The following is a 27,450-nucleotide window of genomic DNA, read 5'->3' as shown; positions in this document are numbered from 1 at the left end:
CTTCCTTCAGTGTCCCAACCACCATACTATGAAGGCCAAAAATTCACTTGTCTCATTAGTTACTTGCTGTACCTGAAGGCCGTTGATAATTCTGGAATCAGGCTCTCTGAATACCAACACTGGCAGGGGGCAAAGAGTAGGGCAAAAAGGAGCTTTTTCTGGTTCGCTGTCAGTGACTAGTGGTATTCCACAGAGATCTGTGTTAGGACTGCTTATTTTTTTACATTCTATGACTTGGATGTCAGAATTGCAGACTTTATTGCAAAGTTTGAAGACCACATGAAGATAGGTGGAGGGGCCAGTAGTTTTGAGGAGGCAGAGAGGCCACAGAAGGACTTAAATAGATTCAGAGAATGGGCAAAGAAGTGGAAGCTGGAATACAGTGTTGGGAAGTTTATGGTCATGCACTTTTGGAGAAGAACTAAAACAGGAAGACTGTTTTCTAAGTGGGGAGAAAATTTAAAAATCTGAGGCCCAAAGGGAATTGGGAGACCTTGTGCAGGCTTTCTTAAAAGTTTATTTGCAGGTTAATAATTTCAAGAGGACTAGAATATAAAAACAAGGATGTAATGTTGAGACTTTATAAAGATCTGGTGAGGATTCACTTGGAGTATTGAGAGCAAATTTGGGTCCTTTATCTTAAAAAGGTGTGCTGACACTCAAAGGGGGCTCATGAGAATGATTCTGGGATTGAAAGGTTTGTCAAATGAAGAGTGTTTGATGGTCCTGAGCCTGTGCTCACTGGAATTCAGAACAATGAGTGGTGACTTAATTGAAACCTATCGACCGTTGAAAGACCACAATAGAGTGGTTGTGGAGAGGATGTTTCCTATGGTGAAGGAGTCTAAGACCGGAGGACACAGCCTCAGAATAGAGGGACATACTTTTAGAATGGGGTACGAGGAGGAATTTCCTTAGCCAGAGTGCGGTGAATCTTTGGAATTCTTTGCCACAGGCAGCTGTGGAACCCAAATCATTTGGTATAATTAAGGCAGAGGTTGATAGGTTGTTGATTAGTCAGGACATGAATGGATACAGGAAGAATGCAGGAGACTGGGGCTGAGAGAGAAAATGGATCAGCCATGATGAAATGGCAGAGCAGACTCAATGAACCAAATGGCCTAATTCTGCTCCACCATCTTATAGTCTTAACATTTATGTCCCAAGCCATTTAAAAGAAATATTCTTTGCATTCTTTCAAAACAGATAACATTTCATTAGATAACTAACCTATCATTTTATCTTCTGAACTCATCTATAATCATAAGGACGATGAGATCCTTATTTTCCCCAACTATCTTTGGACACATTACATTCAATTCCTCCAAATATAGAGAGATTGTTATAGCCAAGGTCAAAGCACTGATTTCCTATAATACTCCACCAGTTATAGCTGGCTAACCTGAAAATAGCCCATTTATCCCGAATATTTCTTGTCCATTTAATTACTTAAACTATCAGAAATTTACATACACATCAACAGGCTTTCCCTTTTCTGCACACCAATCATTTATTTCTCATCAAGCTGTCTGCCTGAACATACCTAGGCACTAATTTGTAAGTCATCCTGTGTTTCTAAACTTTGTCAGTTCTTAGGCTTATGATCTAGCTCATTCCTCATACTCTTTCACAATTACTTTTACAAACCCCGTTTCCAGAAAAGTTGGGATATTTTCCAAAATGTAATAAAAACAAAAATCTGTGATATGTTAATTCACGTGAACCTTTATTTAACTAACAAAAGTACAAAGAAAAGATTTTCAATAGTTTTACTGACCAACTTAATTGTATTTTGTAAATATACACAAATTTAGAATTTGATGGCTGCAACATACTCAACAAAAGTTGGGACAGAGGCATGTTTACCATTGTGTTACATCACCTTTCCTTTTAGTAACACTTTTTAATCGTTTTGGAACTAAGGATACTAATTGTAGTAGATTTGCAATTGGAAATTTTGTCCATTCTTGCTTGATATAAGAGTTCAGCTGCTCAACAGTCCATGGTCTCCGTTGTCTGATACTCCTCTTCATGACGCGTCATACATTTTCAATAGGAGATAGATCTGGACTGGCAGTTGGCCAGTCAAGCACACGCACTCTGTGTCTACAAAGCCACGCTGTTGTAGTCCGTGCAGAATGTGGTCTGGCATTGTCCTGCTGAAATAAGCATGGACGTTCCCGGAAGAGACGTCGCCTTGATGGCAACATATGTCTCTCTAAAATCCTAGTATACGCCTCAGAGTCAATGGTACCTTCACATACATGCAACTCACCAATGCCGTGGGCACTGATGCACCCCTATATCATCACAGGTGCTGGCTTTTGCACCTTTCGCTGATAACAACCAGGATGGTCATTTTCATCTTTGGCACGGAAAACTCGACGCCCGTTTTTTCCGAAAACTAGCTGAAATGTGGACTCATCTGACCACAGCACACAGTTCCACGGTCTTTCAGTCCATCTGGGATGAGCTTGAGCCCAGAGAACTCGCCGGCGTTTCTGCGTAGAGTTGATGTATAGCTTCCTCTTTTGCGTAATACAGTTTCAAGTTGCATTTCTGGATGCAGTGACGGACTGTGTTAAGTGACAATGGTTTTCCGAAGTACTCCCAAGCCCAGGTGGCTATAATTGTCACAGTAGCATGGCGGTTTCTTAGGCAGTGCCACCCGAGGGCTCGAAGATCACATGCATTCAACAGTGGTTTCCGACCTTGCCCTTTACGCACTGAGATGTCTCTGAATTCTCTGAATATTTTCACAATATATGTACTGTAGATGTTGAAAGACCTAAATTCTCTGCACTCTTACATTGGGAAATGTTCCTTTTGAACTGACTAACAATTCTCTCATGAATTTTAGCACAAAGGGGTGAGCCACGACCCATCCTTGCTTGCAAAGACTGAGCCTTTGATGGACACTACTTTTATACCCAGTCATGATACCTCACCTGCCACCAATTAGCCTGCTTAATGTGGAGTCTTCCAAATCAGTGTTACTTGAATATTCTGTGCACTTTTCAACCTTATTTTAACTGTCCCAACTTTTGCTGAGTGTGTTGCAGCCATCAAATTCTGAATTTGTGTATATTTACAAAATACAATTAAGTTGGTAAGTAAAACTATTGAAAATCTTTTCTTTGTACTTTTGTCAGTTAAATAAAGGTTCACGTGAATTAACATCACAGATTTTTGTTTTTATTGCATTTTGGAAAATATCCCAACTTTTCTGTTGTTATGAGTGATGGACAGACCTGATGGACAATGGGGTGCAGAGTTAACCATTCCCTACCCCCTCCTGAGGACTACAAACTATTGCTGTTGTTATGCTGCTCATGAGAGAGAGAGATAAAGCCCAGGCAAGAACATCTGCTACAGATAAGAGGGGGAGAGAGACAGTTGATTTACTGTATTATGACTCTTCCTGGATTATTTACCTTCCACTACAAGGACTGTATTTTGCTCATTAACATTTCTCAGGAGACAGCAGGAGTGGCCTGATTTGATGGACACAGTCAGTCAGAGTTGATGGATAGCTGAGACCCCGTGAGTGGGGATAAAAGACAGGTCTGGAGAGACACCCTTCAGACACACCAGTGGACACTGATTGAGTGTTGTGAACCCACAGAAAGGTGGGGGCTTCGGAGACCGAACCAGGAGATCGGTCAGTAAAACTCACAGTGTTACAGCAGGGCTGGTGGGGACTTGTGTGTGTGTCCACTCATGCCAGAGTGGCGAGTCCACCACAGAAGAACTGTCTAGCTGAAGACCAGAGGGGTCATACCTGAATGGCCACAATGACACGACGGATTAAGAAAGCCACAGAAGGTTTGCCTGCCGCAGCAGCTGCTGCTGTTACAACTCGCTCGCTCTCTCTCTCTCTCCCCAACGATTTCAGCACAACAACCATAACTACTTCAGCATTTATGAACTGAACTCTATACTTTCTTACGACAATTCATTTACCCCTAGACATCGATAGAGCTCGTTTATTATTGATTATTATTATTCCTACACTTTTAGGTTTATTACTGCTAACTTGTTTTATATGTATATTTGCATTTTTGATATTGTATTGTGTAGTTTACTAATAAACACCTTTAGTTTGGTACCACCAGACTCCAATGGATTCGTCTTTCTCTGCTCGTCAGACACCCAGTTACAGGGTACGTAAAACTGGAAATGGGGTTTGTACATTTAAGACAAAAACTTTGAACTTGTTACTGAAGACAAAAGTGAAAATCATTAAGATTTTTCCAAGGGTTCTTCACTATGAGATATCCAATTCCAGAGTAAATGGCCAATCCTAAAATAGCCTGATTGCTGATTAGGGCCACGGTGTAATATTCTGGGAAACAGACAAGTGCATTCCACTATAGTGGGGGATAGTAAATTCATAGAAGCAAAATACTGAGTTACTGGTTCTGAAGCAGAGCAGAGACAGGAAAATGAGCACACGGCAGAGAGCTGAAGGGGGTCACTACATAGTTGGTACCAGGCAGAGAAAGTCTGTAACAGATAGACACAAACTGTAGGCTAAGGTGAACTATAGTTACTCATGCCTAGCTACTAGCCTAGCAACGGTTTCATAAAACTCCAATGCAATGCTTGCCACCGTATCAAGTAAAAGCAGAACTGCAAGCAGCTCGTATCAAATACAGGTGCTGAAATTGATGCGGCAAAAGGCTACCTGACTATGTATACATCTCACAAACAGGGTAGAGATAGTGAGGAAGAACGTAGATAAAAATGATGAAAATTTTGTATACAGGAGTATTCATCCCAAGACGAGTGACTCCCGTTTTCATCAGCTTGTAACGAGGAGAAAATTTATTCTGAAGGTAAACCCTAGACTGTGTGTGTTCAGGGCACGGATCAGCACTCGTGATTACGACATTGTAGCCATTAGTGCGACTTGGCTCCAGGAAGGGAAGGGTTGGCAGATCAAAGTGCTGGGTTTCCATTGTTTTAGACTTGACAGACTGGGCGGGTTTAAAGGGGGAGGGGTGGCATACTAGTCAGGGAAAATGTCATGGCAGTGTACAGTCAGAACAGACTGGAGAGCTCATCCATTGAGGCTTCAGCGGTAGAGCTGAAGAATAAGAAAGGCAAGACCACTTTTCTGGTATTATATTATAGACCACTCAACAGTCCATGGGATTTAGAGTAGCAAATTTGTAGAGAGATCGCAGACTGTTACAAGGTTGTGATAGTAAATGATTTTAACTTTCCACATATTGACTGGGACTCCCATACTGTAAAAGCGCTGGATGGGTAAGAGTTTGTCAAATATGCAACAAATTTCACAGATTCACCAACCCCCGAGAAAAGAAATTCCTCATCTTAATTATAAATGGACGTCCCTCTATTCTGAGGCTATGGTCCCAGGCTTCCTCACTGTCCACTACACTTTCAATCTTGGTGTCATCCACAAATTTGCCAATTCAGTGAAACATGGTATCATCCAGATCATTGATACAGATGACAAACAACAAAGGACCCAGCACCGATGCTTCTGACACACAACTAATCGTGGGTCTCCAGTCAGACAGGCACCACTCTATGATCACTCTCTGGCTTCTCCCACAAAGCCAAAGTCGAATATAATTTACTACCTCATCCTGAATGCCAAGCCACTGAACCTTCACGACCAGCCTCCCACATGGGACCTTGTCAAATGCCCAATTAAAAAATCCATGCAGAGAAGAGTCATTGGCTTGCCTTCAACCACTTTCCTGGTAACTTCCTCAAAAAAACTAAGGTTGGTTAGACATGACCAACCACGCATGAAGCCATGCTGACTACCCTTAATTGTCCATGTCTATCCAAATACTTATATATAGAGTCCCTTAGAATACCTTCCGGTAACTTTCCCAGAACTGATGTCAGACACTCCAGCCTATAATTTCCTGGTTTCTATTTACAGCCTTTTTTAAACAGTGGAACAACACTGGCAATCCGCCAGTCCTCTCTTGTCGCTATGATGTTTAAATATCTCTGCTAGAGCCCTGGCAATTTCTGCACTTGCCTCCACTTTGTCAGGCCCTGGGGATATACCCATCATGATTTGCCTCAGGGTAGCAAACACCTCCTGCTCTGTAATCTGTACAGGGTCCATGAAGCTGGTGCTGCTTCGCCTCCCTTCTGTAGACTGTATCCATTTCCCGCGTAAATACAGGTGTAATGGATGCATTTAAGACCTCCCCCATCTGTTTTGGGTCCACACATGGGATTACCATTCTGGTCTTCCAGAGGTCCAAAGGATTCCCCTCCAGTCCTTTTGCTCTTAGTGTATCTGTAGAACCCTTTTGGATTCTCCTTCAGCTTATCTACTAGAGTAATTTCAGGCTTTCCTTATTTCTTTCTTAAGTGATCTCTTGCATTTTATACTCCGTAAGCACCTAATTAATTCCTACTTGTCTATACTTGTTATACACCTCCTTTTTTTCTCTTTAACCAGGGCCTCAATATCTCTTGAAAACCAAGGTTTCCTACATTTGTTATTTTTACCTTTTATTCTGACAAGCACAGACAAGCTTTGTACTCTCAAAATTTTGTTTTTGAAAGGCCCCACTTCCAAGTACATCAATGCCGAAAAAAACAGCCTGTTCCAAGTCACAGTTGCCAAATCAGTTCTGATTGGCCTTTCTCCAATTTAGAATTTCAACCCGAGGATAAAACCTAACTCTTTGCATAGTCATTTAGAATCTAATGGCATTGTGGTTACTGCATGCAAAGTGTTCCCCTACACAAACTTCTATCAATTGCCCTTTCTCATTCCCAAATAGCAGATCCAGTCTGTTCTGATGGAGCACTTCTGCAACATTTTCTCTGACTAGTGATGTCACCCACTCCTCCTTTAATCCCTTCACTCTGTAACATCTAAAACAATGGAACCTCAGAATATTGAGCTGCCAGTCCTGCCCCTCCTGCAACTAAGTCTCACTTACAGCTATGCCATAATTTCATGTGTTGATCTATACCCTGAGCTCATCCACTTTTCCTACAATACTTCTTGCATTGAAATATAGGCAGCACGGGACACAAGTCACACTATGCTCAAGCTCGTGATTCCTGATTTTGTCTGAAGTCTTACCAACATCTGCCTCCACAACCTCTCCATGAACTATTGGGTTCCCATCCCTCTGCAACTCTAGTTTAAACCATTCTGTTGAGCATCAGCAAATCTTCCCCTGAAGTTATTAGCCCCCTCCAGTTCAGGTGCACACCGCCCCTTTTGTACAGATCCCACCTTCCCTGGAAGTGAGTCCAATGATCCAAAACTCTTATGCCCTCCCTCCTGCGGCATCTCCTTAGCCATGTGTTAAACTGTATAATCTTCCTGGGTGTCCTGCCCTTTAATTTAGCACCCTAACCTAGTCAGTACCAAATTATGGGCAGCACCAAACTGTGAGGTGGGAAACTGCAGGGCATCCTGCGGATCTCAAAAAACATACACAACAGAGCTACTGGAAAGTGGGCTGAGATAAAGCAGAGAATAACTTGTGAATAAAGGAATTTAGAATATGCAATCCAGTGTAAACAATGCCATATTATATACATAGGGGAGACAGGCAACACCTTGAGAACAAGACCTTGAGGGCACCTCAGTAATATCACAAGAGGAAACCAAAACAGATCAATTATTATGCATTTCCTGGAGCATTGAATGTACTCATTGGAAATCCTGGACCTGGAAATTAACACAAACTGGTCAAAGAAAAAGAGCAGAGAGAGGATGGATTGAAACACTACAGACGTATTCTCCAAATGGCCTAAACAAGGCCTAAAAAGCTTGGCCAGAAAAATAAAATATACCCACTAAAGGGCCAATACTGCACCCAATAATTAGGAAAATTATTGAGAAAACCAGAGTAGGGAGGAAGAGGAGAATCCCCTTCAGTCACCCACCCAGAAACAAAATTAAGACAGGTGACCATTAAAAAGGAAAGGTACGTCTTACTTTGGAAATAGAGCCTGACAACTAGGCCTCAGAACAGAACCTAATTCCCCAAATCGTAACATCTAAACGGAATAGAGAAGGATAAAGATAGAAATTATAACTCCACAATGGATAACCACCAGGAGAATAGGCTCCTAATGACCACTCACCACAACCTCCCCAGCTTCCCCCCATAGGGAAGAATGTATCTTCATCACATATACCTGCCCTGAAACTTAACACCCTCAAACCGAAGTCTTCTTCTCGCCAGGGGGCCAAGCTCACCGCACACCACCAGTTCTACCTTCTGCCACCCTGCGGACATCCCTTGACACTATCCTCCCCCCTCCCCCACCCACCAACCTAACTCTAACATCCAAAAGACCACACACCCCAACTAAACCGGACAACACCACAGATAACCCTGGCCACACCCCCACAAGGGGCCTACTTAACGCTGGGCCCCATGTTCCTCTCCCCCCCACCCAGGGCAGGCCTGCATCCACATTCCTCAGCCCTATCCCTAAACCTAATAACTTCACCCATCCTACACCCCCATAAACCCGTGCCCTCTCTCCACCAGGGGGCCAAGTTCACCCCAGTTCACCATCAGTTGGGGTGCTCTTTCAACCCCTCCCACCATCACGAGCTCCCGCGGCCCCACCTCCCAGCATACACCTAAGCCTAACACCTCCAACCCTCCTGCACACCACTATAAACCCGAGCCCTCTCCCCACCAGGGAGCCAAGTTCACCCCACAGCACCAGTCTAACACTATCTGCGCCACCACACAAACATCCCCAAAACTACCCTTCACCCTAATCCTAACTTCCAATGGACCGCACACCCCAACTAAACTGGACAGCACCCCAAATAACCCAAGCCACACCCCACAGACGAGTTTATGCAACACCTGCCCCCACCATCCCCAGTCCTGTGCCCTATCCCTAAACCTAACACCCTCCTGCGCACCTCCATAAACCCAAGCCCTCACCCCACCAAGCTGTAATCTCACCAGCAGCTCGGTCCCTCTTTTAGCCCTCCCCCCCACTATGAGATCCCACAGAAACACTCCCTCCACCCCGTGATGCCAGTTACCACCCACCCCCTTTTGCCGTGAATCCACTACCCCCGTTACCTAACTCTACCCCTGGGCCTGTCCCTCCCTACAACACCCCTCAAGTAACTACTGCACAACCCCTAGATCACAGCACCCATTCTCTGTAAACCCCCCCCCCCACCGCCACCAAACACTATCCATAGGCAATAACGCCACCATTTTAACTTAAACTCTAGAATGGAGGTTAATGAGAAAGATCCCAATAAAGGCAAGTCGGGGACTGAGATGGCGACAACGTGGGCCAAAAACAAAGTGGCAGGGTGAAGTGATACTGCATCTCCAGTACAAGATCTACAAACACCAGAGGGGTATTTTGCCCACTACCCACGCACTCGCATCCTAACCCTAACCCATGCATTAGGGTTAGTTATCTTAGGACCTAACTCCTTGAAATTCCTATGCAAAATCTCGTCACTTGTCCTATCCATATCATCGTTAGTTATATGGACCACGACCTCTGGCTGTTCACCTTTCCACTTAAGAATGCTGACAAATCGATCCAACACGTCCCAAGCCCTGGCACAAGAGAGGCAACATACCATGCGAGAATCTTGTTCTTGCACACAGAACCTCCTGTGTGTTCTCCTAACCAATGAATCGCCCATCACCACAGTGTGCCTCTTCTCTCCTCTCCCTTTCCTTCTGAGTCGAACAGCTAGACTCAGTGCCACAGACCTGACAACTATGACTTTCCTGTTCGGTCAACCGTGCCCTCCACCCCAACAGTATCAAAAGTGATATACCTTTTGTTGAGGGGGATGGCCACAGGGGTACTCTGCATTGGCTCCTTAACCCCTTTCCCCTTCCTGGCTGTCACCCAGTTTCCGGTATCCTGCATCTTGGGTGTAACTACCTCTATGTGCTACCTATCACCCCTTCAGCCTCCCAAATGACCCAGACTTCATTCAGTTCCAGCTCCACGTGGATTGTTAGAAATCATAGCTGGATGCACATCTTGGAGTTGTAGTCATCAGGGACACTGCCTGCCCACATCCAGCAAAAGGAACATTCAACTATCCTGCCTGGCACCTCTACTGTCTTAGCTGAGCAGATATAAACAAGGAAAGGAGAAAAAAGAACTTTACCCGGAGCTTTTCTTTTCTTTCTTTGTCTCAAGCCTCTTTTCGCTGAAGGCTCGAAGAGCTGAAGCCTCAAGATCACCACTCTAACCCTGTCCATTCAGACGATGGCCGGTGCGTTTGTCCATGCCTTCCTTTAATTTGCTCTTGCTAATCAATCTCAAATGCTGATAAGTTTCTGGTCAAAGATCTATTATACTGCCACAGCTGCTGCTCCTTTTTCTACTCGGGCAGTGGACCTGAGTGAGATCCCATCCTCTCAAACTTCTGCTGTCCAGATTGGTTGCTGGTTGAAGCTCTGTTACTTTATGATGCATCTAATAAACATTCAACTCTATTATTGTCTATCCTACTTGTTTTTTCCTCAAAGAATCCTAACAGACTTGTCAGGTAAGGTTTTCCCTTAACAGAACCATGCTGACTATGGCCTATTTTATCATGTGCCTCCAAGAATCCTGAAACCACATCGTTAACAATCAACTCCCACAAATACAACTTCTCCTATAATTTTGTCTCTTCTGCCTCCCTCCCTTCTTGAAGAGTGGAGTGACATTTACAATTTTCTAATCCTCCAAAACCATTCCAGAAACTAATGGCTCTTGAAAGATCATTATTAATGCCTCTACAATCTCTTCAGCAACCTCTTTCAGAACCCTGGGGTGTAGTCCATCTGGCCCAGGTGATTTCTCTACCTTCAAACTTCTCAGTTTCCAAAGCACATTCTCTTTAGTAATAGCAACTGCACATAAGTCTGACCCCTCACATTCTCGAAATTCCAGCATAACGCTAGTGTCTTTCACAGTGAAGACTGATGCAAAATACTTGTTCAGTTCAGCCCCCATTGCTACCATGTCAGCATCATTTTCCGGCAGTCCAATATCAACTCTCGCCTCCCTTTTACTCTTCATACACCTGAAAAATCATTTGATATCCTCTTTGATATTGTTGGCTAGCTTACCTTCATATTTTATCTCCCACCCCCACGGTTTTTTTTAAGTTGCCTTCTGTTGGTTTTTAATAGAATCACAATCTTCCAACTTCCCACTAATTGTTGCTCCATTTTATGTCCTCACTTTGGCTTTGACCGCTCTTGTGAGCCACGGTTACATCATCCTGCCTTTAGAATTCTTCTTTGGGATGTATCTATTCTAATCTCGGGAGCCTCTGAAGATTAAAAACACTTACATAAGAGTACTGTGTTTATGAACGACAGCTCCACCTTCAATACTATAATTACTAGCAAACTCATCTCAAAACTTTAGACTTCTGGGAAACAACAGTTCTCTTTGCAACCAGATGCTTGACTTGCAGACTAACAGACTGCAGTCTGTAATCTCAACACAGGTGCTCTCAGACTCCTACTCTACTCCCTGTATACTCTCCATCCAATATTTTTTAATTAAATTTCACATGGGAAAATACAGAGTTCATGACGATACATATTATGAATCAAAAAAAAGATAGAATAGTACAAAATGCACTACATCTAAATCATGCTACTGCAATCACAGTACCCCATATTCATAATCAAACAAATGAATTAAAGTGAATTATAATAGTTTTATTATATAAAGAAAGAATCTAAACCCACTACCAAGAACAAAGCTGAGTGGTAAAGAAAAAAAAGACAAAAAAAACCTTATCACATAGTGATTTATGTTATTAGCCAATGTCTGTACTTTATCGCCAGATCAAAGGTTTTGAAAATAGGTCAAAAAAGGTCCACCAGTGTTTGAAAGTCTTGATTAAAATCAGAAATTGAACAATGGATCTTCTCTAAATTTAAGCATGATGTAACATCCTCCCTGTACACTCTCAACTACGTGGCCAGTTTCTACTCTCATTTCATCTACAAGTTTACAGATGATACCGCCATAGTGAGCTGTAATCGACTAACGATGAGTTAGAATACAGGAAGGAAAGACAGCCTATTAATATGGTGTCATTACAACAATCTTTCCCTCAGAGCCAACAAGCCAAAAAGAAAGATCTGGTCATTAACTTCAGGAATGATCCATTTCCCTTCAGTCTCTGTGTATCCATGAGTCTAACAAAAAGCCTCTTAAAAACTTCTATCATATCTCCCTCCACAGTTACAAACAAACGTTGGCTCTTCATTTCTCTCCACAGATGCTGCCTGACATGCTGAGTTCCTAGAGCATTTTGTGTATGCTGCTCATTATTTCACCTTATTTTACTTTGTGGCTTAATGGTTTAATCATTAAAACACAGTTACAATTAAAGATTTTTTTTGAACTTCATACGTTTAAAAAAAACAAATCGACATTTCTTGATAGGTGTGATACAAGGCCAAGCTCAAGCTCTGTTCGCACTTCGCCTCTATCAAAACATGTCAGATTTGTTGGAAGCTCAGGGCCTGGCCAAATTCCACCAGATATCTACTCATTGCAGACACCCTGCTATTGTTGACTGGGTACCTACAGGACGCAGATTAATGGGCACCTCTGTTAAAAAACATGAAACTCTTAAATGCATTGGTGAGTAGATAGGAAATAAATACCAGTCTTACCAGTAACATTTACACCCATTGAAAGAAAAATGTGTATTGGGCATTAGTGTCCATAAAGAGTCTAAACACCACAGTACAAGAGCAGAAAGTGGGCAGGGAACAAGGGCAGTGCAGGTTTTCCACTCAGCTACAAGATCTGATTGCTAATTGGAGATCAGAGGCTGCAAGTGACTCACTGCGCATTAATCTATGAGATACACTATTAATGAAAATGAATTCAGTTCATTTATAACCGTTAGCTGCATGAAATGTCAATGTTGCACTTAAACTTTAAAAGCAGATGCTTTACAGAAGCTCTCAAAATCAAAAGCATTATAGATCAGAAACTTGCCCACTGTAGGAGGACGTTAATATAATCAGAGCTTACCTAACACTTAGATGGCGACTGCATTTAACCAGCATTTGCATACAATGTACAGCCACCACTCCCATGATAACCAGGCTGATTGGACCGAGCTGTAGACCAACAGAAAAGGGAATCAAAATGATTACACACCAGCCTCATACCTGCAACTGTCCCAAAACCTACCATATTGTTAGATTCACATCTCGCCAAACTCTTAAAGCAAACAGCATACAAGTACAAAAGCAGCAACATTACTGAAGAATAACAGGCTTAAAGGAGAGGTGCATTTAATCACATTGCTACTGAGTGCCTGTTTTAAACTGAATCAATAAATGGGTCAATTTTATATATCTTTGGTTTCTGTCATTTGCTTTTTTTTGTGCTGAGCTCACTTTCTCTGGCAGTCCACTTAGCCCAAGTCCGTACTTGGTAGCATGGAGGAGCAGAGGGATCTGGGGGTACATGTCCACAGATCCCTGAAAGTTGCCTCACAGGTAGATAGGGTAGTTAAGAAAGCTTATGGGGTACAGTCAGCTCTCCTTATCCGCGGATTCAACCAACCGCGGATCGGGAAAACCCGGAAGATCTCTCTCTAGCATTCATTGCTTGAGCATGTACAGACTATTTTTTCTTGTCATTATTCCCTAAACAATTCAGTATGACATCTATTTAGATAGCATTTACATTGTATTAGATATTATAAGTAATCTAGAAATGACTTAAAAGTACAGGCAGTCCCCGGGTAATGAATGAGTTCCATTCCTGGGTCCGTCTTTAAGTCAGATTTGGTCGGAACAGGTACATCCGGTATTATTTAGGGTCAGTCAAATGTTTTTCTTAGTATATAGTATATATTTTACCTTTCTATGTATATAAAACACTTAAGAAACATACGTATTTCAATAATCAAACCACTGCGTTGCTTTGTAATAATTGTAGCTTTCATCGGGGCCGGGTCTTTCACATTCTCCATTAAAATTGTTCAGATCGTTGACTGACTGCAGCCTAACGCTTTTCTAATGACCGATGGTGTTTCACCTCTTTCCGATTGCTTTATTACTTCCACCTTACGTCCACCGCACAGAGACATGTTAAATAAAGTTTGGGGTTCTGCTGGGTCCTAAAGACCACCACACTGATACATGTTAAATAAGGGACTCGAGCATTCGCAAATTTTGGTATCCGCGGGGGGTCCTGGAACCAATCCCCCACGGATAAGGAGGGCCGACTGTATTAGCTTTCATAAGTCGAAGGATAAAGTTCAAGAGTCGCGAGGTAATGATCCAGCTCTACAAAACTCTGGTTAGGCCACTCTTGGAGTACTGTGTCCAGTTCTGGTCGCCTCACTATAGAAAGGATGTGGAAGCATTGGAAAGGGTACAGAGGAGATTTACCAGGATACTGTCTGGTTTAGAGAGTGTGGATTATGATCAGAGATTAAGGGAGCTAGGGCTTTACTCTTTGGAGAGGAGGATGATGAAAGGAGACATGATAGAGGTATACAAGATATTAAGAGGAATAGAAAGAGTGGACAGCCAGCACCTCTTCCCCAGGGCACCACTGCTCAATACAAGAGGACATGGCTTTAAGGTAAGGGGAGGGAAATTCAAGGGGGATATTAGATATTAGGGGGATATTTTACTCAGAGAGTGGTTGGTGCATGGAATGCACTGCCTGAGTCTGTGGTGGAGGCATATACACTAGTGAAATTTAAGAAACTACTAGACAGGTTTATGGAGGAATTTAAGGTGGGAGCGGGGGTAATACAGGAGGCAGGGTTTAAGTTTTGGCACAACATTTTGGGCCGAAGGGCCTGTACTGTGCTGTACTATTCAATGTTCTATGTTCTTCAGCCTATGTGGCTGTACTGGACGCCAATCTACCTACATGCCAACACTACCCCTCAATTCTCTTCCCGTTCTTGCCTGGCAAGGACTCCTGGGTTCTTAGAATACCAAAATCTCTCAAATTTTGACTGGATGACGATACATTTTAACATACTATATTCCATTTGCTAAGAGGCTTCCACTCAAAGTTACTGATAGTCCTCCCTGCACCTCTCTCACAGCTGCCGAGTTTTGCACCATCAATAAACAAGGTCCCCGTTCCCAAATTACTAATGTAGACTGTGCACAACTAGGGTGTCACATACTGTAATGTGAACAAAGTCACCAGAGTCACATGAAGCTAGTGGGCAGTGTTTTATCCGCGGAAAAAACTCAACGGGTTTGTCTTTAAGTCCAGGGTGCTTGGACTCGGGTACCAAAGCAGTTTTGAGGGCTTCATTGCCTCGTTCGACAGCCTCTGGGCCCGAACTCCGTCCTCTGCCCGCCTGCTGCCAGACGGCCTGGTCAGGTGCGGCTGGTCTCGGGTGGGGTGAGAGGACAAAGTCAGGGCCGGTGGTCCCCGTACCGGGGCCGCGACGGTCGCAATCCAGAGACAGCGATTGACCGAGCGAGGAGAGCGACAGGCCCGCGCCCGCCCCCTTGTAGGATCTATCGGCCGACAAAAGTTTGTTTCAGCAGATCGCAGCGCGGTAGTTGCTCTGATACTTAAAAATCCTTGAGCCCGAATTAGGTCGTCTGCGAATATTTTTGCACCAGCTTCCTCGCGAACATTCGGTGTGGTGAACAGGTATAGAGGCAGCGCTCATCTGTCCGCGCTCTGGGCCCATAGCAACAGCACTTCTCGCTGGCCGCGCTCCAGGCCAGTAGCATCGGAACTTCCTGCCGGCTGCGCGTTTAGGCAACTGATGACCTCGCATGGGTTCAAGTTCAACAGTGGCTGTGACAGGGAATGAGGAAAGGTGCAACTGACTCGTATTGTTTCCTCGCGGCCCAGTGGTTGGGAACCACTGAAGTACACTGTGTAGTGCGGGCAGGGATGGGGGGATTCTACGCGCATGCGCACTGGGCAGAAAGAACGGAACGAAAACCCCACAACCCGGAAACAATCTCTCAACAGTATTTGTGTATGTATTTCTCTTTTTCTTTTCCCGAGATCTGCTGGGAAAGTTTCAAAGATCGACCAGTCGATGGAGATCGACGGGTTGGCAACCACTAGTCTATGGCATAAAAAAAGGTTGAGAACCATTGTGAAAGAGTTTTAGGCCCAACTGACAAAGTCTGTCACTCACCAGCCCCAGGAAAAGAAGCTGCAGTATTCAATTTCTTTTCAAGGCACACATGCAAATCAGCTCTTGACACCGTAACCTGGTGGTACCAAAACACTTTCCAAAGGCATTCCAGCGAGTCACTTAATTGGTGATGTGAGTGCAGCTGGGCCGATAAGAGCTGTTCCAGTGCTGTATTTCTATATATAACACAACTACACACACTATCTCTACTATATTTCTCTGTGTAAACAATGCTGCCTTACCTAGTGCCAAAAGATGAGCCAAGTCCACTCCACCCTCTCAGTCACATTCCCCTGTAATCTTATCTTAACCTTTAACTCCTTGACAAAAAAAAACAAGAACTGCGGTAGTTCAAAGCTCACCACTATTTCAAGGCCAACTTAAGCATGAAGAATTAATAAAACCAGACAGGATTACTAAGCAAAGTGTCTAGGATGATGCTTCTAAGGAACAGTAACGTCATTTTGAAATGTGGAGAAATCAGGTAACACAATTGGTAGAATTAAGTAATGGAAACTAGCCAGTGTGTTTTGTTCTTTAGGAAGTTGGACTGCAACGTTAAAAACATTTGATGAATATTTCTGTCCCAATGGCTTTCACCTGGCATTCATTTCTCTTCAAAATTGTGCAGAACAAAAGTCTGATCCTGATTCGGCTGGATATCAGTCAAGACAAGCAGTGAGGCCTAAACAGTGGAAGAATTAGATAAACATGAGTACGGCACTCACACCACACACCAGGGGGAATTGAAATCCTAATGTGACTTCAACATATTCTTATGCTAGATATCGGTCATGACACTCAGGGGAAAACATTCAATAAACCGAACCAGTTTTCTCCTTTCACTGCAAATATAACAGCAAGGAGTTTAGCAATGGTTTGACATTGCTGAAGTTGCAGGGCGTCACGGTAAGTTAGCGGTCAGTGTGACGCTATTACAACTTGAGGCATTCCGGAGTTTGGAGTTCAATCCCAGTGCCGTTCTGTAAGGAGTCTCTTTATATTCTCCTTGTGGAATGCATGGATTTTCTTTGGGTCCTCTGGATCCTCCTACAGTCCAAAAACCTACCAGGTATGTTAATTGGTCATTGTAAAATGTCCCATGATTAGATTAGGATTAACGAGAGTGGTCAGGGATTTCTGGGGTGGCGAGGCTACTCTAGGCTGTATTGCAAAATAAAAGTAAAGGGAAATGAAGGAATTTCTGTCCGGCTTATTTGCAATACAAATTGTTCACTACTGGGAAAAATATTTCATTGGTAATTTATAAAGCTGTGGCCATTTTTAATGAACACCAATGATTTGTGTTTAGCAAGTGATTTCTGGTGAGCAGTGGAAATTTTAAGGAAGAACGTAGTTAGAGGGTATCAAGTGCTTGGAACACGCTGCTGGCAGTGGTGGTGCAGGCTGAATCAAAAGGGACACAAGACTTGGACAGACATCAATGTATGAAAAATGGAGGTTTATGAGCTCTGTAGGACAGATGGGTTAGCTTCATTGTGAAGTAGGTGATTATAGGTCAAAGTAGCATCATGGGTATTGTAGTGTATCAAACAAGACAGTGCGAGGATCTCAGAATGTGTTCATACCCTATGGACGTTTTGTATGCTTGCTGGTTCAATTCTATCATCATTCACATTTGGGTGATTTCCTGCTGGCAGAACCCATGTCTAGCCCCATTGCTCATCATTCAAATGAGTTTCCTCCCTGCATTGAAAACCACAAACTTGCCACAAGTAACAACTTCACGTTGCATGAGTAGGTAATAGAGAATTTCAGATCATAATATAATTCCAGCATACAATTTACAGTCCCAAAACATTCAGGAATTGGAATTTATTTATTATTGTCACAAGTATGAAATGAAAAGCTTTTCTTGCTTTCTATTCAAGCCATAAGACACAAGACCAAAGGATAGAGGAGAAGAATTAGGCCATTCGGCCCATTGAGTCTGCTCTGCAGACGATTGAATGCACTCACTAAAGTAGAGCAATGCAGAATAAAGCATAACAGCTAAAGCAAAAGTGCAGTCTAGGTAAATAATAAAGTGCAATCATATTGCATTTATAACTTTATGTAATACAAATGCTGCCCAGGGCAAAGAATAAAGTAATTACAAAATGTCATAAGACCATGAGGAATATCAAAGTATCTCACCACAATACCCGCATTCTTCACTGCCAGAGGAAGGCCAAGTAACCCAGTTCCGATGTTGCCTTTCAACAAGTGAATTAACGTCTGTATACACCTAGAAGAGATAAGAGAATGACTAAAAGCTGCTTCCTTATTCCAATCACACAGCCCAGCATAGCTGAAACAGCAAATTAATCCATAGTTCAATACCCAAATTGTAGTTTTCTAGTTCTATATGTATTTATTCCCAAGAGATCACATAAAGTCAGAAAGATTCAAATTACACAAACTCATTTTGTTAGTTGATTCAAAATAAACCTTCATACTCTGACAATTCGAACAGCTTAGCCATAGCCTGTATGCTTTGATGCATATGATAAATAAATGAATCAGAATCAGGTTTAATATCACCGTCATATGTCGTGAAATTTGTTAACTTTGCAGCAGCAGTACAATGCAACTCATGATAAATATAGAAAATAAACTACATTATATCAAGTATATACATGTATATTAAATAGCTAAGATAAAATTAGTGCAAAAACAGATGTTTTTAAAAAGTAGTGAGGTAGTGCTTATCCTTATTCACATCCATCATCCCAATTGCTAATAAGTTAACCAATCACCTGTAAAGTCTACTCCTAGAAAGCATTCTCCTTCCCCCAAACAAACCAAAGATATTACCCACAGATGAAAGAAGTTCTGCTACCCAAATATTGATTGATATTTAGATACAAATTATAGAGGTTTTGTTTCAAACGTTTGTGACACTTACGTGGTGCCTGTGTTTTCATTTAGACGCTGGTAATTGCCCAGATTTTGTTGCGTCTCTGAGGTGTCCGGTGAAGAGTATGAGCTGTCATTGTCTGGGCTGTTTTCCATTGAGCTATAATCATTGTAGTCTTCATTTTTCAGCCTTCTGGTCGACATGGTGATAGCTTCTCAACAACTGCTGAAAACTAAAGATAATTAAAATTAACTATTAAATGGGACACATCACACTTGTATCACAACCAAGCACGATAACAGTAATGCATTTTTTTCCTCAAAACACAGAAAGCCAAATGTGCTCTAAGAGTGATGTAATCTCATCGGGCACCTTCTCCTTCTCCCCATTTACTTTTGAAAATGTTGGGGGTATGTTCTGAGGGAGATATAACTGTTAATGCCACATATTATTTACTTACAAGTTATCAAGGATGAGATTCCAAATCTTAGCCACCACAAAGAATGACGCTCATTGAAAACTTCACCTTATCTAACTCGATTCTATATTGCTGACAACATTTATTTAAATGAGACGGGACCTGATGAAGGGTCTTGGACTGAAATGTCTTGTGTTTACTCTTTTCCAGAGATGCTGCCTGGCCTGCTGAGTTTCTCCAGCATTTTGTAGATGTTGCACCATTCCTTCAAACTCAGCGTGCTGGCTCCTCTCATTTTTCTGCATGAATATTTATATTATGTACTGAAGCAGAATATTTCAGACCCAATGTATTCATGTAAAATGAACCTCCTTCCAGATTCCTACTATATTATCATGAGAAATGTATACAATTTGTGAAATCTTTTCCTTAAGTAACAGTTGTAATTGTACACTATAGGTACAGGAACAGTTATTACCCCTCAAGCATCTGGATCTTGAACCAATGTGGATAACTTCACTCACTCCAGCACTGAACTGATTCCACAACCCGTGGACTGACTTTCAAGAACTCTATAACCTCGTGTTCTCAATACTTGTTTGTTTGTTTATTTATTTATAATTATTTTGTTTTTCCCTCTGTTTTGTCTTTGCACTGTCTGCCACCTTTTGCATGCTGGTTGTTTGTCCATCGTTATTGTGAATGTTTTTTTATTGAATCAATTGTGTTTCTTTGTATTTACTGTGAAAGCCCACAAGAAAATGAATCTCAGGGTAGTTTATGGTGACAGGCATGTACTTTGTTGATACATTTACTTTGAACCTCCCTATTTTTGTATTCCATATTTCTGACAAAGTACCAGCAAGTTTAATTAATGCCAATTGACTAAACTTTTACTTTGAGGGATCTGTGGGCACTTCAAATACACAGAACAGCTCAGTACAGGCCCTGTGCCAACATTTTGGTGCAGCCTTCTGCACTTGTGCAGATTTCATAATTTCAATCACTTTTATCACCAACCTCCACCCTTCTCTTAAATTCACCTGCTCTATTTTTGACATTTCCCTTCCCTTTTCTGATTTTCCACCTCCATCTCAGGAGACAAACTATCCCAGGTGACGAGGAGAAGCTAAAGTCAGATGTGTGTGTCAGTATTACAGTGGAATAAAGGGAATTACAGAGGAGTTGGCCAGAACTGATCGGAAAAGAACCCTGGCAGGGATGATGGCAGATCAGCAATAGCTGGAATTTCTGGAAGCAATTTGGAAGGTACAGGATATCTACATCCCAAAGAGGAAGAGGCATTCGAAAGAGAAGATGACACAACCACTGCTAACAAGAGAAATCGAAGCCAAAGAAAGGGCATAACACAGAGCAAAAATTAGCGGGAAGTTAGAGGATTGTGAAGCTTTTAAAAACCAATAGAAGGCAACTAAAAAAAGTCATTAATAAACTAAAGATGAAATATGAAGGTAGGCCAGCCAATAATATTAAAGAGGATACCAAAAGTTTCTTCAGATACAGAAAGAGTGAAAGGGAAACAGGTGTGGATATCTGACCGCTGGAAAATGATGCTGGAGAGGTAGGGACAACAAAATAGCAGACTAACTGAGTAAGTATTTTGCATCAGTCTTCATTATGGAAGACACTCGCGGTATAGTGGAAGTTCCAGGTGTCGGGGGAATGAAGTGTGGGAAGTTACCATAACTAGAGAGAAGGCCCATGGGAAACTGAAAGGTCTGAAGGTAGACAAGTCACCTGGACCAGATAGTATACACCCCAGAGTTCTGAAAGAAGTGACTGAAGAGAATGTGGAGGGATTAGTAAAGATCTTTCAAGAATCACTAAATTCTAGAATGGTTCCTGAAAACTGGAAAATTGCAGATGTCACTCCACTCTTCAAGAAGGCAGAGAGGCAGAAGAAAGGAAACCATAGGCCAGTTAGTCTGATCTCAGTGGTTGGAAAGATGTCGGGGTCAATTATTAAGGATGCAGTCTCTGGGTACCTGGAGACACATGATAAAATAGGCTCTAGTCGGAATGGTTTCCTCAAAGGAAATCTTGTTGAAAGTCTTTGAAAAAATTACAAGCAGGATAGACAAAGGAGAATTGGTTGATGTTGTGCACTTGGATTTTCAGAAGGCCTTTGACACGGTGCCACACAAGAGGCATCTTAACAAGCTACAAGCCCATGGTATTGCAGGAAAGATTCTAGCATGGATAAAGTGGTGGCTGACTGACAGGAGGCAAAAAAGTAGGAATAAAAGGAGCTTTTTCTGTTTGGCTGTCAGTAACTTGTGTTTTTTTTTTGCAGTTTGCAGCCGATACAAAGGTAGGTGGAGGGGCAGGTAGTTTTAAGGAAATAGATAGGCTACAGAAGGACTTAGACAGATTAGAAGAATGGGCAAAGAAGTGGCAGATGTAATACAGTGTCAGCAAGTGTACGGTCATGCACTTTGGTAGAAGAAATGAAAGGATTGACTATTTTCTAAATGGATAGAAAATACAAAAAACTGAGAAACAAAGGGATGTGGGAGTCCTTGTGCACGATTCCCTAAAGGTTAATTTACAGGTTGAGTCTGTGATGAGAAAGACAAGTGCAATGTTAGAGTATTATGAGCAGGTTTGGGCCCCTATCTTGGAAAGGATGTGCTGAAACTGATACGGGTTCAAAGGAGATTCACAAAAATGATTCCAGGATTGAATGGCTTGTCATATGAAGGGCGTTTGATGAAGGCCCATATTCTCAGAATTCAGAAAAATGAACCTCATTGAAACTTATCGAGTGGTGAAAGGCCTTGATGGAGTGAATGTGGAGAGGATGTTTCTTAGTCTGAGAGTCTAAGACCAGAGGACACAGACTCAGAACAGGGGGCATCCATTTAGAATGGAGATGAGGAGGAATTTCTTTAGCCAGAGTGGTGAGCCTGTGGAATTCATTACCACAGGCAGCTGTGGAGGCCAAGTCTTTATGTAAATTTAAGGCTGAGGTTGATAGGTTCTTGATTGGTCAAAGCATGAAGGAATATAGGGAAAAGGCAGGAGATTGGAGCTGAGAGAAAAATTGGATCAGTCATGATGGGCAGACTCGATGGGCCAAATGGCCTAATTCTGAACCTGTATTTTGTGGTATTATCATGGCCTTAGATCACCTGGAAAAAAAACAAACACCCATGTCAGGATGCTAGTCATTGACCATAGCTCAGCGTTTAACACCATCAATCTCACAGTCCTAATTGATAAGCTACAGAACCTAAGCCTCTGTACCTCCCTCTGCAATTGGATCCTCAGCTTCCTAACCAGAAGACCACAATCTGTGCAGACTGGTAATAATATCTCCTCCTTGCCGATTATCAGCACTGGCACACCTCAGGGATATGTGCATAGCCCACTGCTCTACTCTCTCCATATTCATGACTAGGTATAGCTCAAGTGCCACCTATAAATTTGCTGAAGATACAACCATTGTTGGCAGAATCTCAGAGATGTGAGGGCGTACAGGACCAACATATATCAGCTAGTTGAGTGGAATCACAGCAACAACCTTTCATTCAATGTCAGTAAGACCAAAGTGCTGATTGTGATCTTCAGAACGGGTAAGATGAGGGAACACAAACCAATCCTCAAAGAGGGATTAGAAGTGGAAAGAGCGAGGAATTTTAAGTTCCTGAGTGTCAAGACCTCTGAGGATCTAACGTGGTCCCAACATTCTGATGCGGCTATAAAGGCAGCAAGATAGCGGCTATAATTCATTAGGAGTTTGAGGAGATTTGATTTGGCACCAATGGCACTCAAAAAACTTTTACAAATGTATCATGGAGAGCATTCTGCAAGCTGCATCTGGTATGGGGTGGCAGAGCTACTGCACAGGATTGAAAGAAGTTATAGGAAGTTGTAAAATGAGTCAGTTTCATCATGATACTAGCCTCCATGGTATCCAAGACATCTTCAAGAAGCTGTGCCTCAGATTATTAAGGACCCCCACCTTGCCCTCACATGCCTTATTCTCATCGCTACCATCAGGAAGGAGGTACAGAAGCCTGAAGGCACACAATCAGTGATTCAGGAACAGTTTCTTCCCTCTGCCATACAATTCCTAAATGGACATTGAACCCACGAAATTTTATATTATATTGTTATTATACTTTTATATTATATTAATATTATTCCTTTTTATATTATTTCTGTTTTAGCACTATTTTTAATTTAACTATTTAATATATACATATATACTTACTGTAAGAGATTTACTTATCTAATTTTTCTATATTATCATGTATTGCATTGTACTGCTGCTGTTAACAAATTTCACGACATATGGCAGTGATATTAAACCTGATTCTGATGTATACACTGAGTTTCTCCCTATCTGCCACATCTCTACACAAAAAGGACCATTTTCACTCAACTTCCAAAACACTGTCTTTCAGTAAACTTTGCTGCCCCTCTGTTATTGCTGATGAAGCCTCCGTACACATTTCTTCCATTTACTACACATCTGCAATCCCCTCTCCTCTTCCCAGACAAGAAAGATCACCTGACCCTCACCTTTCATTTCCCTAGCTTCAGTAAACTATCATATCATCTTTTGCCACTTTCGCCAGCTCCGACAAGATAAAACTAACCTTACTTTCCTCCTCTCTGATCCGCAAAGATTGCTCTCTCACTTCTGGTCTGCTTATCCCTTCCCACAACCCTCTTCATCCCTAGCAATCTGTACCTTGTAATTCCACTTACCTCCTCCTTCATCAATATCCTGTTATTAAACCACTGCTCAGTTAGAGTGAAATTAAAATCAACTTCAACTTCCATAAAGAAGCTGAACATTTCTTCAGCTATTTCTAGCTTACAAGTCAAAGCTTGATTCTAGGCATATTAAAAGTCTCCATTTGCAACAATTTTAAAACAGAACATTATTAGAGATATCATGCTAGGTCTGCTTTAAATTCATTTTTTTTTAAAAAAAGTTTTATGCTATTAAGGAAGTTCCTTCCCCCCCTCCCCCCCCATATGACATAAAAAATCTAGAGATTATTTTCTAATACAGCTCTAAACTGAATTTACATGGAATCTCTTACAATAATCTTCTAGTTAGATATCACTTTGAGTAGGCCTTATTGAGACGGGAATCTAAATGAAAATATGATTTAGAAGATCAAAAGCAAAAGGATAAGTAAAAAAAAAATCAATAAACAAATAAAACGAAGGTTACATCATGGCAACACAAAAACAACAACAGATTACTGTAGAGCTTTTGTTATGCTTTTACATAGCCTGTTTTTATTAACCAAAGATAGCTGGGACTTTGAAACATGGGAAGACGACGACAACTCTGTCATAAAGGCTATCAGTGAGCAGAGCATTAAGTAATGGACAAGTTTCAGAATAACAGAAAAATGCAAAAATCTGACTAAACAAAACAAAAAAGCTTGAATTACAGAAGTAGTAAAAATAAGTTCACACATTTGTGCACTTGTAGAAAGTAATTTCAGTGGTTCTAAGTCTTAACATGCATTTGAAAGAATATTTACACTGGAATAGACAAGAAAATTTTTTCTTTTCAAGCCAGTTTGTCCACAGTACAGGAACTTTGCACTGTTCTACATCTTTGAAAAATGAACTGAACTGCAATAAATTACTTTAAATGAACTTTATGGAGAAATGCTCTTCTTAAAACAGAGACTATGGCAGTAGCTCTCCAGTTGTACTCAGCCAGCTTCCCTGATCTTGTTCAAAATAGTTTGAGGATTCACATATGGCAATGCTACGGTGACTTCCTTTATAGAACACTTGTGTGTGGGTGTCTTTGTTTTAACATGGGGAGACTGATGCATGAACAGCAGATTATGAGTCAGGGTCCAGTGGCATGAAATGCAAGACAGCTGGGGACCCCTCACTGCTGCAGCCTTCCTCCATCTTCAATGCCATTGTGATGTGCCATCATCTTAGGCCAGATCCACCACTGAAGTCTTGCTTGGTTTGCTCCCTCTCTGGAACCGTCTCCTTGACCAAATCACAATGGGTGACCCTAGCAGGAGCTAAGCACCAAATATCTAAACCAAGGGCGGCAACTCAGGAACTCACAAGCCTCTCCACAATCACAAGGTTACAATCCTCGGAGAAGGCTTAACATTACCTCTGAAAGAAAGCATCTTATATAACCATATAACAATTACAGCACGGAAACAGGCCATCTTGGCCCTTCTAGTCTGTGCCGACACACTCACCTAGTCCCACTGGCCCGCACTCAGCCCATAACCTTCCATTCCTTTCCTGTCCATATAGCTATCCAATTTTACTTTAAATGACAATACTGAACCTGCCTCTACCACTTCTACTGGAAGCTCGTTCCACACAGCTACCACTCTCTAAGTAAAGTAGTTCCCCCTCGTGTTACCCCTAAACTTTTGCACCCTAACTCTCAACTCATGTCCTCTTGTTTGAATCTTCCCTACTCTCAATGGAAAAAGCCTATCCACATCAAATCTATCTCCCTCATCATTTTAAATACTTCTATCAACTCTCCCCTCAACCTTCTCTGCTCCAAAGAATAAAGACCTAACTTGTTCAACCTTTCTCTGTAACTTAGGTGCTGAAACCCAAATAACATTCTAGTAAATCTCCTCTGTACTCTCTCTACTTTGTTGACATCTTTCCTATAATTCGGTGACCAGAACTGTACACAATACTCCAAACTTGGCCTCACCAATGTCTTGTACAATTTTAACATTACATCCCAACTTCTAAACTCAATGATCTTCACCAAAAAAAAATTCCAATATGGTGTAACTTGGACACATTGCCCGAATGTGGTGTGAAGCCACAGCCTCCAGCCATTTAACACTAATTTTTCATCAGCAGTAATTTCTGATACTCTATTCAATACAAAACCTAAGAAAAGCGCATTCATATGGATTTGTGCTTTTTGCTGCATTTTTATTTTTAACTAAGTGGTCACACCTAGGAAGGCAAGATAGCGAGAGGCAAGTCTGAGGTTAAAAAAATCACGTAATAACTGCATCATCAGGAAAATAAAAATCTGTATTCCATAAACATTTCTCAAATGCGCAAGCAATCGTAAAATTCAAGATGTGGCTATTTCAAATCTGAAAGCACACACTAATTACATAAAATGTTCATTACTCTTCTCTTAAATAATGTCCGCGTCTTAGGACTGTTCATTAATTTCAATTTACATTCAGAAGACAGACTTCACTGATACTGTACCAAAGGATACCAGTATTGCCAAATCAGAATACAACACCGGCCCGCCCAAAGCAATTTATGGAAAAAGCAGGAAGAACGAAGCGTGGGAGAGTTTTCAGAATCATTTAGAAAAGGAAGCAGGTCTAGGAGCAATTCTGTTGTTCGGACACTACGTGGCCGAAAACACAGCCGTCAAACAAAGAAAATCCTGATGACAGTACAGATTTGAACAGGTTTAAGCAGGAAGGGAGTGGAGAATCGAGACTCGGAAAGGATTTAAATGTTCTGCTGACAACTGTAGAAAGCAGCAACACGAGAGAAGGGGATAGCTGAGGGCCAGTGGGCATTAAGCAGAATGGAAAAGGGTGGGGAGGGGATTAACACCGAACCCATCAATCAGGCTGTCATGTGCATTCTTCAAACCTGCAAGGAAGGAAGGAAGTGGTAACCCCCTCCCGACCTCAGCACTCACCTCTCTCATTTCAGTGCCACTTCATTTTCCCCGGGGTACCGGCATCACCGTCATCAGAGACCGGCTTCACCTCGGCTGACGCCGACAAGCCACCAGTCATGTGACGTGCATTGTCACGTGCCTGTCAGCTGACCGGAAGCTGCTGGGGAGAATGGTGGATAGCCGTGGAGGGACGGGAGCTTCTGTGTCAGCGCGCCCGCTCCCCTGGAGGCGCTCAGCGGGTGAGGCAGCATCTATGGAGGGGAGTGACCAGTCGAAGTTTCGGGTTGTGACACTTCATCAGGACTCAGCCTGTGGCTGGGGGAAAGATCCCGGGATCGGCAGAATAAATTCATGCAATTGCA

At 42.1% G+C, this 27,450-nt stretch overlaps 1 protein-coding gene across 2 annotated transcripts in view; it reads right to left on the bottom strand.

Annotated features, from left to right (window-relative positions):
* Nucleotides 1-27,241, bottom strand: part of slc36a1 (solute carrier family 36 member 1) — a 71,385-nt gene extending 44,144 nt beyond the window's left edge. For both annotated transcript variants that reach the window (XM_059990503.1, XM_059990502.1), the window contains exons 1-4: nt 27,107-27,241; nt 19,059-19,242; nt 18,308-18,398; nt 13,036-13,124 (exon numbers count right to left, since the gene is read on the bottom strand). In XM_059990503.1, coding sequence (XP_059846486.1) covers nt 13,036-13,124; nt 18,308-18,398; nt 19,059-19,213 — 335 coding nt within the window. In that variant the 5' untranslated portion in view covers nt 19,214-19,242; nt 27,107-27,241. The remainder of the gene's footprint in view (nt 1-13,035; nt 13,125-18,307; nt 18,399-19,058; nt 19,243-27,106) is intronic.
* Between the last annotated feature and the right edge of the window lie 209 nt (nt 27,242-27,450).

This window comes from Hypanus sabinus, chromosome 15 (assembly GCF_030144855.1).
Source record: "Hypanus sabinus isolate sHypSab1 chromosome 15, sHypSab1.hap1, whole genome shotgun sequence".
Taxonomy (NCBI): Eukaryota; Metazoa; Chordata; class Chondrichthyes; order Myliobatiformes; family Dasyatidae; genus Hypanus; species Hypanus sabinus.
Note: the sequence above shows the minus strand (reverse complement) of the source record. Positions and strands in the feature narration are given on the sequence as shown.